Source organism: Lissotriton helveticus, chromosome 1_2, assembly GCF_964261635.1.
Source record: "Lissotriton helveticus chromosome 1_2, aLisHel1.1, whole genome shotgun sequence".
NCBI classification, from domain to species: Eukaryota; Metazoa; Chordata; class Amphibia; order Caudata; family Salamandridae; genus Lissotriton; species Lissotriton helveticus.
Genome location: NC_136058.1, coordinates 9788434 through 9806858, shown reverse-complemented (window position 1 = coordinate 9806858; position 18425 = coordinate 9788434). Strand labels below are relative to the sequence as shown.

Sequence of the window (18425 nt, the reverse complement as noted above, 5' to 3'; positions counted from 1 at the left end):
TGGTGATTAGAAAGTGCTAGTTTAAACCCCAGGGCTTCACACATCACCGAGGTCACTGGGAAGAACACTCCTTGCAGAGATGCCTCATAAATGATGGCCAGGCCCCCTCCTTTTTTGACGGGCCTGTCTAGCACATAATGTCGGTAATTTGGTGGAGTCGCCTTAACCAAATCCGGGTCGGATGCTACATCCGTCCATGTCTCGGTAATGAAGGCAATATGTGCCTTATGGTCCATAATCAGCTCGGCACATTCAGTACTATGTTTAACTAGTGACCTAGCATTAATAAGAAGGCAGTTAATAGTCTTATCTCTTTGACTATCTTCCAACCTGGTGGGGCGAGCGAAGGCTTTAGTTCTTCCCCCGATAATCGTTGGAAAGTTAGCTTTGCAAGCAGTGCAGCAAAACTGACCGGCAAGCAAGTCTTTATCTAGGGCCATCCTACAACAGCCTATCTTCTTATCCTCCCCCCCGAGCTTCATAAGTTCCGCTCTATCGTATTTGACCCTCTCTAAGGTATCTGGGGGCGTTCGGCCAGGGGGGGTGGCGCTAGGCGCGGGCCCGGCGCGGACGGGCGCAGACGGGCTCGCCTTTGGCGCGCCCGCTGCGCCCGCCCGCTGCGCGAACGGGGCCCTATGGCCATTTTATACGGGCGAGAGGAGGGCGGGAGGCTGCGACAACTAGTCTGCAGACCTTCCCCTCCCTCCAAGATGGCGTGTCCCTTTTCCTCCTTCCGTGTCAGCGCCTACTCGGCTGCACGGAGGGTCGGGGAAATTGTGTGCAACTGTGGCACTGACCGGCACCTCCCGCTGTCTTGGGTATTTATATGGTGGTAGGTCACTTCCTATAGCCTAAGTGCAAAATAACAGTCTTTTTTAAATTTCTGATAAAATGCCGGCGCTCCAACCTAGTGCAACAAGGTATCAAATTCAATACAATACAGGTAAAATGCAGTTAAAATCGTGCAGATCACTTGGCAGTCAGCCTTTTCACTCACACACATGTTCCGACTTTACTCCCCCGGCTTTTCGCCTCAAGGGAGTTCCAGAACGAGCGCGCTGTTTCCTGGTCTTTTAAAATCTCTGGGAGGGCGGGAGGCTGCGACAACTAGTCCGCAGACCTTCCCCTCCCTCCAAGATGGCGTGTCCCTTTTCCTCCTTCCGTGTCAGCCCCTACTCGGCTGCACGGAGGGTCGGGGAAATTGTGTGCAACTGTGGCACTGACCGGCACCTCCCGCTGTCTTGGGTATTTATATGGTGGTAGGTCACTTCCTATAGCGTAAGTGCAAAATAACAGTCTTTTTAAAATTTCTGATAAAATGCCGGTGCTCCAACCTAGTGCAACAAGGTATCAAATTCAATACAATACAGGTAAAATGCAGTTAAAATCGTGCAGATCACTTGGCAGTCAGCCTTTTCACTCACACACACGTTCCGACTTTACTCCCCCGGCTTTTCGCCTCAATGCATCACAGCAAATGATACACTGGTGCGAATAAAAATGCTTTATTGTATAGGACTGAAACTTTCAGTATAAGTGCTTGTCATTATTAGGGTCATAGATTTCTTAAAATGTTTTTATTTGCAAGGAGGTACTTTAAAAAAAAAATTTGTAGCCCATAATTAGAGTTGAACATTTTTATTTAATAATCGCTTACAACGTTGCACGTATTTCCATATATTATATGCTTGGTTTATTTTGTTATGCTTGAACTTAATTATGAGTTTTGTTTACTAAATAAGAAAAGCTAACTTGAAAATGGATTGAATTGCCTTTTATCTTAGGCTGCGTTATTTTATACCCTGGTGTAATGAACTTTTGTTACATTTCCTCAAATATTGCCTTATCTGTTCTGTTTGTGCAACATTCTCTAAACAACAAGACTCTTTTCCAGTACTTCAATGAGTGTACATTGGTGGGAAATTGACCTCTAGACTTAATCTGCAAAGAGCAACAACAAAAAATATGCTCTTTGTCAACTAACCTGTGAGGACGGAATGAACAGTCGTTTCTCATAAACAACATGGGAAAATATGTTGGAGTATCAATCTTGTACCTGATGAACTGAAGAATGGTCACATGACATTCAGACCATTATATGGTGACAACTGATGTCACAAATGGATGATCTGGAGTATAAACAAGTAACTTCCCATGGAGGAGGCATCTTTTTCTTTTTAGCAGAATATTTGGAATCCTTCTTGAATGCCTGCCTGATTACCTTAAATAGTATAAAAGAATGTATCAGGAGCTACATACACTTGTGCCCAATGATGTGGAAAGAACAGAAGCAAACTGGACAAGCAAATTAAGTGATGGTGAGGTTGATATAGATAAGGTGTTGGAGATCGGTAAACATGTTTTCATGTCATCTAACTTAAAGGCTCAACAATAAAAAACGGTGTACAGCTTATACTATACACCATCGAAGCTCTTCAAATGGGGGAAAAGAGAATCAAATCGCTGCCCTAGATGTCAAAATGGGCCAGATGACATGATACATATGCTTTATTCCTGTGTAAAATTAGATAACTTAAAAACGGGGATTGAGCTGTTTATGACACAGACATTGGGGAGAAATGTTAAGATCTCCTCTACGTTAATGTTATTAGGCTATGATGCAAGGCTGCAACTCGATGTTTCACAAAGGGATTTTGTGTTTTTAAGTTTATCAATAGCACGTCTCCTGATTGCCACGGTATGGAAGAATTCCAAACCACCAACATACTAGCAATGGCTAAACCGATTAATATTTATTGGGAAACAGGAAATTGCTTTGTATAAATGTAAAGGGCTAAAAACTTTGAAGAAAGGTATGAAAGTTTGGAAACCGCTTATTATTTGGATGGTAGAACGAAATAGACAAGGGGTCGGATAAAGGAATAGACTGCAATAGGTTGTATCATACTTATGCTCATAGCGAATGACAATGAAATAATAATGCCAGAAGGTTGTGTTTTTCCTTTGTTTATTTAGCATCCTTTTTGTATAGTCTTCCTTATTAAATCATCCTACTGTATCATGTCTGAAATCAATGAAAATAAAATTTAAAGAAAAGAAATCCTAACTTGAAAATGGATTGAATTGCCTTTTATCTTAGGCTGCATTATTTTATACCCTGGTGTAATGAACTTTTCTTACGTTTCCTCAAATATTGCCTTATCTGTTCTGTTTGTGCAACATTCTTTAAACAACAAGACACTTTTCCAGAACTTCAATTAGGGTAATTTGGTGGGAACTTGACCTCTAGACTTAATCTGCAAAGAGCAACAACAAAAAATATGCTCTCTGTCAACTAACCTGTGAGGACGGAATGGACAGTCGTTTCTCATAAACAACATGAGAAAATATGTTGGAGTATCAATCTTGTACCTGATGAAATGAAGAATGGTCACATGACATTCAGACCATTATTTGGTGACAACTGATGTCACAAATGGATGATCTGGAGTATAAAAAGTAACTTCCCATGGAGGAGGCAGCTTTTTCTTTTTAGTAGATTGATTGGAATCCTTCTTGAATGCCTGCCTGATTACCTTTCCATGCCCTTAACTTTTTCCTTTTGCTGATGAACCTGCCTATTGGATGATTTGGAGCTTTCTGGTGATAGTCCAAATCTGAACTTTTCCGATTATTGCTCCATTCCCCTTGCCCATGCCCAAAGACCTTTCCCCAGTGGTCTCTAACTTGATCCCTTTGCTCATGCTAAGAGAACTCTTTTGAACCATCCTCCTGCCTTTGTTGGTGGAAGGGATATCCAACCTTAACCATCCTTTTGAGGGATTCTTTTATTTAGCAATAGTTTCACTTTGATGAAATGTGTGGTTTTATACTACGAGCTGTATGACTCATGTCTGCTATTGTGTCTTAATGTTGTATCTGCAGAATCTGTGCTCTGATTTCTAATGCATGATAGGAAGAGTCATACATTATTTTCAGAATATCAGTTTCTTCTGCTCTTGCACTGTGTAGCCACAACAGAGCTTCTGGTTTGTATAATTATTGTTAGATGAAACTTCTTTAGAAGGTTCGGTCTTCCAATTGCAATACTCTATTTCTATATCATGGTTCTGAGAGTAGTGTCTTTGAATCTGATCTCTAATTTGTGAGCTGGCTACCAATTATTGGTCCTCATTGGGTGGCCAACAGTTTGACACCCTGATTTCTCACCCCACACTGCGATGAAAGGAGGTGCATCAGATGATCAATGCCTCTGTGGTTGAAGTACTGAATCTGAGTGAAGTGACTAAGGATTGTCATTACGATAGCGGTGAACTCACCACCGACAGACTGTCAGTAGTGGGTTCACTGCCATCGTGAGGCCATTTTTCCCACCATATTATGATGGTGAGCAGGACTATGAAAGTCAGAAACACCGACCGCCATGTATCCAATGGGATCCTTGAGCCCGCTGGTGCTGCGGAGGCTCTCAGCATGTAATGCATGCCAGCGGTACCTAGCAGGCGCCCCCGGTCAGATTACGATGCTGGCTCCCCACGAGCCTTTCAATGGCAGTTCATCCGCCATGGAAAGGCTGGTGGGGGTGGCCTTTGGGGGCTCGTTGTGGGCCCCCCTTGTGCAGGAGCAGATTGTTTTTGCACTTAGGGGGCACCTATGGTGCCCGCTTACATTTCCCTGCACCATGTGGCAGGCATCACATGCGGTGCCTGTCATGTAGTGCAGGGGAAAGCAAAACGTGCCTTTTTTCCATTGCAGTGGGTGCTGCAGCCAGGAGCACTCGTCGCAATGGAAAAAATGCCTTTTGCGGCCGCCGTGGTGGTGGCTGCATTGTAATTTCACATGTGGGGCCGCCACCTTATAGGCAGGTGGTCCCCCTCCTGGGATGATGGCAGATGGACAGAAGTCCGTCCGCCATCATAATCAGGCTCTAAGTTAGTATAACAACTTTATGGGCCCAGTAATTGAAAACCACAAAGAGCTTCACATACAAAGGTAGAAAAAACTTTTCTTCTTCTTTGCGCCTGAATCAAAGAGGTGTTCGTTTTTAGCACAAAGCCCTGGCCACAATTGTTACCAGGTAAGGCTTTGTATGAAAAACCATGGACAGTTGCATAAGGGACGCACATGTACCACCCATGAGACACTTCCTTGTGTTACTTTTAAGCAACTTTGAAAGTAAATAAAAAATCAACACTTTGGGCAATTTTGCTCCTGCCCATAGTGTTAATGAATCCATCCCTTCATCTGAAGTGTATGTGTGACTTCCACTCCTTATATTGTATATTGAACAAGTTTTCCAAATAACTTTCAGTTAATCCAAAAGAGTGTATCAAAACATGTTGAGTTGTTTTTTTTAGACTGGATTTCCAAGCTCTCAGGCACTCGCCTAATAAGTAATTTCATTGTGATACATCTATGTTTCCATATGCCACTACTTCAGCCATTTCAAACCCGTTGTCCTGTAAGAACCGTTATTGCAAAATTCGACTAATATACAAAACCACAGTATAACATGACATGACATGGAATAAAATAACATGTACAACATTGTCTGTTATTAAAATACTATTCTACTAACCAGCATTAAATTGTGCATGAACAATTGTGCAATACATTACACTTGTAAAGATGTCATAAATGGAAATGTGGCTAAAACCTATCATTACAAAGAGCTGCTCGTTCTTTGCCCTAGAATGGTTAAAAACCAGGCTTGACATTGCATAACGTTCTGTTTGTTAAAAATGTGGTACCATCTTTAAGGCTGCAGTCCCCTTCATACCTGCCAAAATAAACTGTGTGCATCAGCTCTGATTACTTCTACTGTGTCTCCCGTCTGGATGTTAAGTGGAGGCCCATCTAGAGAAGGAGGCTGTGGGACTCCAGTGTAGCTTCTGATTACTTGCATCCTTGGTAAACCTGTTCATTGGAAAATTAAACTTCGTCAAAAAATGCAAGTAAAAGTCAGATAGGAAATCAAAGACAAAATACAAAGCACACTGCCAACAAATAATAAAATACATTATCAGACACATACATGTGTCAAATAACATTCACATATTTACAGTCGCTCTTTCAGAACATGCACTCATAGGGATGCAGATTTGTCCTGCATGTGATGTAAAGATGATCTTTAGATGGATAATAAGATTTCTGTATTCCAAAATAAATTAGTACTCCTGTCCTACATAAATAACATTGGCAAAGCCAATAGGTCTTGCCTTAGACACTGAACATCTACCTATTGGCAATGTTGTTTTGTTTCCCTGATGGCCAGTAAGCATGTACATACAGCAACCTTCTCCAATAGGTATTTCTTAAGTGTCATGAAAACCATTACAAGATGGCTGCTGTGCATGTACACGCATGCAAGACTGTCATGTTGTTTTGGTTTTTCATTAAGCTTTTAGAACATCATTGCAGATGGCTGTGGTGCATACACATATGCATGTGCACAGATGACCACATTATAATGGTTTTAAAACCATTCACAAATGGTCAGCCAAAGCTGTATTACATACAAGTGAAGGCCACAGCACTGGAGAATGTGGGGACAAGAGGGTAGTTGGGTGACTTTTAAGTAAAGACAGAGGGGTGGGATAGGAATGTAGGCAGAGTAAATACAAATAGCGAGAGAACTGTGGTAAATAAATAAATAATACCCTATTTTTGACTAGACTTATAGCATAACAGATAGCTCAATAAATAAGAGTCAAGATTCGAGGTAGTAGGAGTTTCTGCAGGTTTATTACAGCATAAGGACAGGATCAGGACAACCTGCATAGGGTGACCCAGCAGGACAACTGGGGCCCAGCAGGGGAAAAGAGGCCCAGCAGAACAAAAGGATCCCAGCAGCTGCTGGGGCTGGGTCTGGGATGAGCGCGCTAACATTTAATAACATAACATTGACTTATATACATAGCGCAAACACATAGCATTACATTGCAGTAGGCGTAACAGTAGGTGGAGTAGAAGGCGTGACGCGTAGCAGTCGCGAGAGATAAGAGTAAAAGTAGGTGTAACTGGGAGTTTACTTAGACATGTGATGCAAAACGTAACAGAATATGTCATGAATGGGCGGACACATAGGAGGGGGCTACCTAAGGAGCCGGGACCTCTAACCTAATGGTGCGCGAAAACTGGCAATGACGTGTTACTAGGAGAAGCTGGGGGCTACGAACTCTGTGCTAGGAGCAGAGACTAAAGTCTGGAGGGTCGGAGCGACATGTACCTAAACCCTATCTGGTATCTAATGTTTAGGGAACATGTTGATATAAACTAGAAGTCATGAGGGGAAAAGCTAACCTGATTCTAAGACTGGACCATGCATTATTCTACATGTAGTGCGTGAAGAATATTAAATGACCATTAAATACAGTATTTCTCTAACGTGGAGACGAGAAGGCTAGACAATGACGGAAACTATTGATGCAGTTCAGTAGCTTAGGAATGCAGAGGAGGAGGACTGAACTGATAGCAGGAACTATAACATACTTTTGGCAGACTCAGAGGCAGAGCCGGGGTGCACCGGGCACTGCAAGGCAGGAAGTAAGTGAAGGGTCGAGGATACAGGTGGGGGCTGTATCGCTCCTCAGCGAGGCTTTCAGGAGACAGGAGCTGAATCTGTGGTCCGGGCCCTTTGAGGCCTGGAAACGGGGACTTTATAATTGAATAACGTGCACACTGAGAAACGTGGCAACATTTACTTACATAGGCCTGATATTCGTAGTATTCACGAGGACTGGAAACTAACATACTAGAGGTGGACACAACTGTAATTGCGTCTTCAATCAGAAATGGGGAATAACATATGCATATTGATCATGCACACATAACACATGATGGATGAGGCGTAGGGACACAGAACATGGCAAAATTTACTTTTCCACATTCCCTCCTTGTCACTACGTTTCCATCAGGAAACATCAATATTCATGATACCATCTATCATTTCATACAGTACCATTTGCTCGTCTCGAATTGTCTTGGAACGGGATTTAGAACAGGGTTTGGGACGGGGAATACAAGAGGTAGCACACATGCTGCAAATCGCAGGGCCACATTGTATACAGAGGCAGCAGCTGAATATAATCGCTACTGCAATACCTAGGAAGGACAGGACTTTCCATCCCCATGCGGAAATTATATTCCAGAACCAACCGGACCATGTCCAGGTGCCTGGATCTTGATGTAACAGATGGGCAATTTTATGGAGTCTGGTTATAGCTGAATAAACAGACGGCGCGTTATTTGGAATGAAAATGCAACAACTAGATCCGAGAATTCTACAGGCCCCGCCCCTATCGGCCAGTATGACGTCAAGGACGAGACGATTCTGTAAAACGACAATTCTCATAAAGGATTGCTCTTCAGTTAAGTTACCTAGAGCAGAGGCAGTCTCATCTACTACAGCTTCAAGGGTTCTTGTTAACCTACGAATTAGCTTACTATTTACAACTGTACCTAAATAAGGGAAAACACCTTTATCTATATCAATGAATTGCTCTGCGGCGGTTTCAGTATAATCGACAATCGGGAGATTTCTCTTGTGTCTAGTGTGTACTAAGAAAGAATTCCTATGATAGTCAGGTGGGGCTAGAAAAACAGGTGGCAGTAGGAAAGCAATATAACAGGTTCCCTCCCAATCGAGGGGCAGACGGACATATGCAGTTTGACCACAAACAAAATAAGAATGACGTGAAGCTTTAAAAATAGATTTCCTACTGTCACTATACTTGATAACAGTAGTACATTCACTATGACCTATATGTACAGAACCATAACTACGGACACATAATTCGCCTTTGACTGGTAGTACTGAAATAGCGGGTGAGTCTGGAGTAGTATCAGACTGAACATTCAGAACCATGAAATTCGACGAATAATTTCCTAAATTATATACTTCATTTTCTAAATCTAAACCTGTTCTGTGGGGGAAACCTTGCTTGTCTGGGAAACATGTACTATTAAGAAAAGACATATCTGTTGAGGATGACGTTAACGTGGACCATGCTCCACACGAACCATTGTGTGAGAATGGATAAGGAAAAAGTGGCAGAACTCCCTTCGGTGTCTGGAAAGGGGGGAGTCGACCACACACCCAACAATCAGTGGCATTGCTGGTCTGGTGTGAATAATGTAACATACGGATGAATGTGTTATTACGCATGGCGAGGCGGTATGAATATTCGTGAGGAGGCAGATCACTGAACGTGTGCTCTACTGTAGCATGAGCAGACATATTTACATGAGGAACTGGAAAACACAGATAGAAAGCATAGCTGGTGCAGGAAATCATTATGCTAAGAAATAATATGAAACTTAGAAAAACGATGCATTGAAGTGAACTTTGACTGACTCTCTCACTATGGGGGTCTATTTTATACATGTCAGAAACAGTCTAACCGTTTCACCTAGGGGAGGACTTATACAATCAAACTGGCTGACTTATTAGACCTGAGCTTTAACTTATACTCCTGTTGCGGAGTTTTCTCTAACAAGGGAGGGGTTGTAATAAAGTCTGGTGCGGGACAGTCCTTTAAAACAATGTTCTGGCAATCCTTCGAATCCTGGGAAATGTTCTTGGCAATGTCTGGTTCCGATCCTTTGAAAAGTTTTACATGAGAAAGGTGGACCCACCCCTTCCTGCCTTCCAACTTGACGGCAGTCCGGGTGGTCAAGAGGACCTGACGTGGCTCCTTCCAACGTGGTTCCAGCGGACTTGATCTGTCAAAATTTCTGATCATCACCAAGGAACCTGGAACGATCTCGTGCGGTGCCACCTCGGTATTGTCTGGAAATGCGGCGGCAACCTGTGAACGACATGAGTTGAGGGCAGACATCAAGGAAGCTAGGTAATCTGTCAGCATATTACATGAAACATCGGTAATACTTCGGGGTCTAGGAGTACCCCACATGTTAGGGGGGCGGCCGAAAACGACCTCATACGGGGACAGACCTGATCTGGAATGTGCGACCATACGCATATAAAACAGAGCGACTGGCAAAGCTACTAACCAGTCCACACCCTTGTCTTTACAGACTTTTGCTATACGGATTTTCAGAGTCTGATTATGTCTTTCGACTAGTCCAGCTGCTTCTGGATGGCGTACACAATGGAACTTCCACTGGTACCCTAACAACAGGGAAACGTGTCTCATGAGTTCGGATGAGAATGGCTGACCGTTATCAGAATATACGACTCTAGGGAGTCCGTATCTAGGGAAAAATTCACGAACCAACTGCTTGGCAGTGGTCGCGGCTGTGTAATCTGGGACTGGATATGCTTCTGTCCACCTGGACAAAGCGCATACAACTACAAGGACATACTTGAAACCTCGACATCGCTCCATTTGAATATAATCCATCTGGAGGACCTCAAAAGGGTGGTCAGGGGGCTGGAAACCACCTTGTTCCACCGGGACACTTTTACCTGGATTAAACTGACAACATATCATACAGGTACGGACTTTCTGCTTGGCTGCAGCTCGTAAATGCTTGTTGAACCAAATGTTCTGGATACTGTCTAACATAGCTTTTTCTCCTAAATGTGCTGGACTATGTGCGGTATTGATAATGACTTGAACCATAGAATCGGGGAGAAACCATGTGGCTCTACCCTTCGTTAACCATCCTTGATCTGTCTGGACCCCTCCTTGTACAGACCATTTCTTGATTTCATCGGGAGTAGCATGTGACTGTATATCTATGACATCTTGAGTAGGGTCCTTAACTGTCATGCATGTAATCGGATCTGGAGTATGTGTCTGATTAACTGGAATGTCTGGAGTCTGTGCTGTAAGCTTGGCTGTGCGGTCTGCTAGATCATTACCTTGGGAAATAATGTCAGTGACTTTCGTATGTGCTTTGCACTTCATGATAGCAATAGATGTCGGTAAATGTATGGCATCTAACAGGGCTTGAATAAGGAGACCATGCTGAATCTTGGTTCCATGAGAAGTCATAAAACCTCTCTCCTGCCAGAGCACTCCGAAGTCGTGTACAACTCCGAATGCGTAACGTGAATCTGTGTAAACATTAACCTTCAGGTTCTTGGCATGTATACAGGCTTGTGTCAGAGCGACTAGCTCTGCTGCTTGAGCGGACAGGGTATCAATACGATGTGTTTCAATAACTTCAGTGTCAGTAGTCACTGCATACGCGGCGACTAGTTCTCCTGTACTAGTTCTCATACATGAACCATCCACATAAAGTGTCAGGTCAGGATCTAGTAACGGAATATCTGTCAGGTCTTGTCTTGGCTTTGTCGTAATGTTAACTACTTCCACACAATCATGTGTGTCTGGATTTGAACTAACTGATGGTAACAGTGTAGCAGGATTCAGGACGTTGCAGCGTCTAATTTCTATGTGTGGCTGGAACAGTGTCAATTCATAACCTGTTAAACGTGCAATTGTCAAGTGCTGAGTTTGTGTTCGGTTTAAAAGAACTTCTACTGAATGTGGGACCTGTACTGTCAGGGAATGTCCTAAAACTATGGAATCACTTTGTCTGATAGCTAGTGCTGTGGCTGCAACTGACTTGAGGCACGCAGGCAACGCCTGGGCGACTGGATCTAATGTGCTCGAAAAATAAGCACAGGGCTTGTATTGACCTGCTTGATCTTGTGTGAGAACAGATAATGCTGTACCTTCGCGTTCTGTAACGAAAAGTGTAAAAGGCTTACTGTAGTTCGGTGTAGCTAGAACTGGAGCTTGGCATAGGGCTTTCTTTAACTCGTTGAAACTAAGTGTATGTTCAGATGTCCAAGGGAGGACAGTCGATACGGCTGCCTCCTGTGTCGTTAACTGTATCAATGGCTTGGCTAGGAATGCGTACTGGGGAATCCATTGTCTACAATAAGAAGTAAGGCCGATAAAGGCACGTACCTCCTTCTGGGTTCTGGGCTGGGGAAGACTCGCTATTAACTGGATACGGTCGGGTGTCAACTGCCTACCCCTCTTGGACAGCAAGTGTCCTAAGTATACCACTTGCTGGACACAGAATTGAAGCTTTGAAGGTGACACCTTGTGCCCCATCTCGGCTAGAAAATACAGAACTGTAAGTGATGCACGCTCGCAGTCACGTTCAGAACGGGCTGTGATCAGTAGATCATCGACATACTGGAGCAGGGCAGTGTCAGTTGGCATGTGAATGTTGTCTAGTTGTCTCTTGAGTGCTTGACTGTAAATACTAGGGCTTTCTGTGAAACCTTGAGGAGCGCGTGTAAACATATAGCTCCTTCCATTTAAACAAAATCCGAAAAGAAACTGGCTATCTGGATGAATTGGAACACTAAAAAATGCATTCTTGAGGTCAATAACAGTGAAAAACATGGCTTCGGGATCAATGGCTGTTAACAGGGAAGAAATGTCTGGGACAACTGGGTACTGAGGAATAATACATTTATTAAGCTCTCGTAAATCAATCACTAATCGATATACTGGGGGTGCATTTGGATCAGTACGTTTCATGACTGGAATGATCGGAGAATTGCATACATTGGAGTCAGTTTCTACAACTACTCCCTGAGCCATGAGCTCGTCAATAATTTTGGATAAGGCTGCTACAGCCTCAGGCGGCAATCTGTACTGCCTGATTCGTGGTAACACTACACCTGGTTTGAGAGTCACACGATAGGGTGTGATTTGCATGTAACCTACATCAGTTGGACCTTGCGCCCATAAATGCTGCGGAACATTAGACAATCTTGAATCAAAATCTCGTAATACATAGTGACCCTTAAAGTCACGTAGGAACAGACGTATTCCCTCTGGGGAACAGCAAATAACTGCACCTAACTCTTTCAGTGTCTTAATACCTAACAGATTTTCTGGACATGACTTAGTAAGTAACAGATCAGTAGTACGGGACAATGGACCTACTTCTAGAGTAACTGGCTTAGATATTTCATTAACTATGGGTTTTCCTGAAAATCCAAGGGAAACATTTCTTGAGCCTGAGAGCGGAGCCCCTGGAACTTCGGCGTGACTAATTGTGGTCCTACTTGCCCCTGTATCGATCAAAAACTTTCTGTCTTTCCCTAATACTTGACTGTGTACATAGGGACCTTCTTGGTCTACAGGTATCTCGATGAGAGGCAAGCCTACCTCCCTCTCTAGGCTGTTTCATGAATATGACTGGTACTCTGGATACTCGGACTGTGCATACTGGTACATCTGTGAAGTAACGTGCTGTGTTGCAGCAATAGGCTGCGGTACTGTAACTGTCTGTTGTGCATTCTGTGGCTGAGGAATCTGTGAAACTTGTTCTTGTCTCGGCGGACGTGGTCTTTCTTTAGTCTTACCAGCAGCTATGTTGTGCTTCAGAACTGCACACTCGTTTATAAAATGACCTGGCTGTTTACAATAATTGCAGTTCCCTTTAACGGGAGCTGCAGGATGACTGGCTTGAATCGGACCCCTCTTCTGACTGTCTTGAGGAATAGATTGTGCAACTAGCACTTTCATTTTCGTGTCTTTCATACGTTTTCTTTCGTGTTCTTGCTCTTCTCTGATTCTATTCTGGTGATACTGAAGCATCTGGAGCATCTGGGACGGAGTATTTGCTTGCCAGGTGCTTTCGACTTTCAAAACTCGGTTTTTAATTTGTGGACTTGAATTCTCGACTAATTTGGTAACGAAGAGATGAGGGTATGACTCACTACTTGTCTTGAGACCACTATTAATACTGAAACATTTCTCGAATCTAGAATAAAAATCACTAATGTCTTCATCTTGTTTCTGTTTACAGGCTGAGATTGCATCCCAGTCTTCTTTCCTAGTTGTCAATAATCTGGGTAAAACTTGAATCAATAATTCTGGTAATTCTTTACATTTATCCCCAAGACCGGTACCTGGTACTCGTGCCTTGTCTTCAGCTTCTAGAGCTGTCCAATCGATCTTTTTCTCTCCCACCTCCCATTCTTTTTCTTTTAACTTTTCATACACCCCTGCGGGTAGCAGAACCTTTAACATTTTAATGATATCTGGGTACGTGTATTCTCCCATACGGAGCATGTCTTTTAATTCTCTATGGAACCCTGCTGGATCTTTGTCATGACAGGGAATTAATTTTTTCATTTCGAGAAGTTCCATCTTTGAAATTGGAGTGTATACAAATACTCGTTGCATTACGCCACCCGCCCCTTGGACTGGGTGGACTTCTCGTAACGGATTCTGTCTGTCTATGTAGAATGGTTTACTTTCTGGGGGTGAGACATGAACAAAATGCGGGTTCAGGAACGTTCTATACTTGTGGCGCTGTTCTAGAATAACACTAATTAAATCGGTACCTAGACCTCTCCATCTGTACTGGAGTAACTCGTTCAGGATATCATGTAACGGGCCTGGATCAGAGTGTTGACCCTCATACAGAGTAATGAGGTGCTGGATCATATACATACCCACCAGTCGTTGCTCGGCTGGGGGCAGTTTCAGAAACATTTGTGCCACTATTTCGTCTGGAAAAGTGGTAGAATCAGTAATCCATCGGACTGCTGATCGGGCTAGTTCTTGTTTGTGCATGGTACTTAATTCACTATAACCGACTCGTGATTTCAGAATGTGATCGGTAGCTTGAAATACTTGTTCTAGAGAGCTTTGTTCTGGTGTTGGATGATGAAAAATAGACTTAGGTTCTGGACGTAAATGGCGATCTGGAAATCTGGATTTTCCTACATACGCTATTCTGGCGGGATTCTCGTTTTCCTCTTCAGGATCAGAGATACTTTCTTTCTCGCTTACTTGTGCTGCTTTACGCTGTTCGTGTAACCTTATTATTTCTTTACGAATTTTCTTGTACATACTTTCCATGGCACTAATGGTCTTGTGCTTACCCTCGGCTATATTATCACTCCACTTTGTTAGGATTCTCATTTCGGCGGGATCTTTAGACGGGTAATCTTGTTCTCTTATTAGACAATTGATCAGGAACTTTAATATCATGAGCTGAATCTCGGCTTTCCTTTGGGACATAATCTCGCCAATACTTTCTGGATCATCCCCTGTACGGATGAAACGATATATTCTGTCTAGATCTTCTTTCATATTTGGTAAGGTGACTAGATACTCGGTCACCCTTCTTACGCGTACGGAATATAAAACCATATTATACTCGCCTGGGACTGCGTCATAGACACATTCGGCAAGGGCTTGTCTGATTTCTGTAACAGACTTATTACTTTTAGGAGTACGCTGTGATGCTTGAGCATGTAATTCGAGTGCTGATAAACGCTTGTGTGGCGGCGGGGTTTGAGGAGGACCCCCTCCTGCGGCCCCTAGACTAGAATCGTCGACTGACATTCTTCGTGCTTGCAGGGTCGGTAATTGTAACGTGGGTTGAACTTGTATGGCAGGCTGACCCGGGGGTACCGTAACAGGTACTCCGGTGTCTGGAGGAACTGGAAGTGCCTGATTTACAGGGACAGGTGGAGCGCGAACTGGATTTGCATATTCTGGAACTGTGTCGTCCAAATAGGACGAAATAAAAATATCAGCTGCGGTCGGTTTGTGACGCAGCTTGGTCGGAACTAATGGCGGCGGGAAATTACTGGGTGCCTCTGGGGTCGCTTTTAGCAAGCCTTCGGCAAGGAGAGGATACATACCCTTAATAAGGGCATGCCTCTGTCTATCTGACTGTTCGGCTTTGACTTGTTCACCTATCTCGATTAATTCTCTTTCTTGGGCTCGTTCTTGGGATTCTCTACTTAACTCTGACTTTCTGACTTCCTTTTCCGTTCTTCTATGCGCTTCCTTACGCCATAACTCGATGGCATCTTTCTGTGACTGTCTGGCTTTCTTTTTCCATAATGCTTCTTCTACTCGCATGATACATTCGGCATCCCATGTACCCGATACGGGCCATCTATACTTTTCTTCTAACTGTTTGGTATACTCTACCCATAAATCTAGATACAATATGGCGCTTATGCCATGTTTCTGATACATAAAGTGACCTGGACTGTCCCTAGGCGGAACAGGAACTGCTGCTTCCAGCAGACCCTTTCTAGTTTTTAACTGACGTAACTTGGAAAAGAGCGGCATTCTAAACTTGAATCGGAACATAATACAATACACGAAAAACAATAACAATTGGGAAAACAATTCAGGCATACCACGACATTGGAAATACATTAAACAACATTATAAATAACAGTTCGAACAGAATACTACCTGAAAATACTGAAAACAGAAACAGAACAGAATTCTCGAGAACGGAACAGACTAGAATTACTGGATGCACTGCTATAACAGTACGGAACATACCGGTCCCATAAAGGAACACATCAAGACCCGTATCCACCTAGGTGAATACTTCGTTTGTGGGCTTGGGTACCACCAACCCACGGACCAGGAGTCAATTTAGACTGACCCTGTCTAGACACTACCCCAGCAATGGTACTCACCGGGCAGCACGGAACGGAAGGCCTCGGACGGGACTGGACTACGACGACGAACTTCGGACTTCGGACTTCAGTTACGGGTGGACCTCCGGATACCTCGGACCTTGGACTCTCGGCTTGGGCTCTGGTCGGGACTCGCCGCGTTCCTCCACCGTCTCGTTCGGATGCTGGACCTCCTCCTCCGTCTCCTCCGTGGGCCTGAGGGATACTTGAAGCAGAAATATCTGCACTGGCCAGTATGGTTCCGTCACGACTGCAGAGGGTCAGGGGGTCGGCGTGGCTTCACCGACGCGTGGGGAAAGGGCAAGTCCCTGTTCGGGCGCCATTATGTGGTAAATAAATAAATAATACCCTATTTTTGACTAGACTTATAGCATAACAGATAGCTCAATAAATAAGAGTCAAGATTCGAGGTAGTAGGAGTTTCTGCAGGTTTATTACAGCATAAGGACAGGATCAGGACAACCTGCATAGGGTGACCCAGCAGGACAACTGGGGCCCAGCAGGGGAAAAGAGGCCCAGCAGAACAAAAGGATCCCAGCAGCTGCTGGGGCTGGGTCTGGGATGAGCGCGCTAACATTTAATAACATAACATTGACTTATATACATAGCGCAAACACATAGCATTACATTGCAGTAGGCGTAACAGTAGGTGGAGTAGAAGGCGTGACGCGTAGCAGTCGCGAGAGATAAGAGTAAAAGTAGGTGTAACTGGGAGTTTACTTAGACATGTGATGCAAAACGTAACAGAATATGTCATGAATGGGCGGACACATAGGAGGGGGCTACCTAAGGAGCCGGGACCTCTAACCTAATGGTGCGCGAAAACTGGCAATGACGTGTTACTAGGAGAAGCTGGGGGCTACGAACTCTGTGCTAGGAGCAGAGACTAAAGTCTGGAGGGTCGGAGCGACATGTACCTAAACCCTATCTGGTATCTAATGTTTAGGGAACATGTTGATATAAACTAGAAGTCATGAGGGGAAAAGCTAACCTGATTGTAAGACTGGACCATGCATTATTCTACATGTAGTGCGTGAAGAATATTAAATGACCATTAAATACAGTATTTCTCTAACGTGGAGACGAGAAGGCTAGACAATGACGGAAACTATTGATGCAGTTCAGTAGCTTAGGAATGCAGAGGAGGAGGACTGAACTGATAGCAGGAACTATAACATACTTTTGGCAGACTCAGAGGCAGAGCCGGGGTGCACCGGGCACTGCAAGGCAGGAAGTAAGTGAAGGGTCGAGGATACAGGTGGGGGCTGTATCGCTCCTCAGCGAGGCTTTCAGGAGACAGGAGCTGAATCTGTGGTCCGGGCCCTTTGAGGCCTGGAAACGGGGACTTTATAATTGAATAACGTGCACACTGAGAAACGTGGCAACATTTACTTACATAGGCCTGATATTCGTAGTATTCACGAGGACTGGAAACTAACATACTAGAGGTGGACACAACTGTAATTGCGTCTTCAATCAGAAATGGGGAATAACATATGCATATTGATCATGCACACATAACACATGATGGATGAGGCGTAGGGACACAGAACATGGCAAAATTTACTTTTCCACAGAACTATGGGATAGATGTAGGTAACTTCAATTTACCGACTCATAAATACCGAATTTTACCGATTCGGTATTTATGAATCGGTAAATTTGAAGGAGGGAGATGTAGGTGAATTTTATTTTGGAATTACCGAATCGTTAACTTTACCGAATCGGTAAATACCGATTCGGTATTGCCCATTGATTCCTATTGCCTTGAAGCCCATAGGAATCAATGGGCAATACCGAATCTGTATTACCGATTCGGTAAATACCGAATCCTGCAAGGGTGCAGGGGGTGTCACTTTGACACCCTCTAGCACCCCAAGTTCAGGCATGTGTGACATGTGGCACACATACATGCCCTTAGGGCATGTCTGTGTGTCACATTGCACAGGTGTGCATGCACAGATGTGCATGCACACCTGAATTCAGTATTTTACCACCCAATAGGATTGGCTGGTAAAATACCGACTGTTAAGGGCCTGTGGCACTCTTAGGAGTGTCACCT

General features: G+C 43.9%; 1 protein-coding gene across 1 annotated transcript in view; it reads right to left on the bottom strand.

Moving 5' to 3' along the window:
• The window catches only part of VAV3 (vav guanine nucleotide exchange factor 3), a 1314294-nt gene that overhangs the window by 272263 nt on the left and 1023606 nt on the right, over positions 1-18425 (bottom strand). The window contains exon 20 of the mRNA XM_078668453.1: positions 5741-5877. Coding sequence (XP_078524579.1) covers positions 5741-5877 — 137 coding nt within the window. The remainder of the gene's footprint in view (positions 1-5740; positions 5878-18425) is intronic.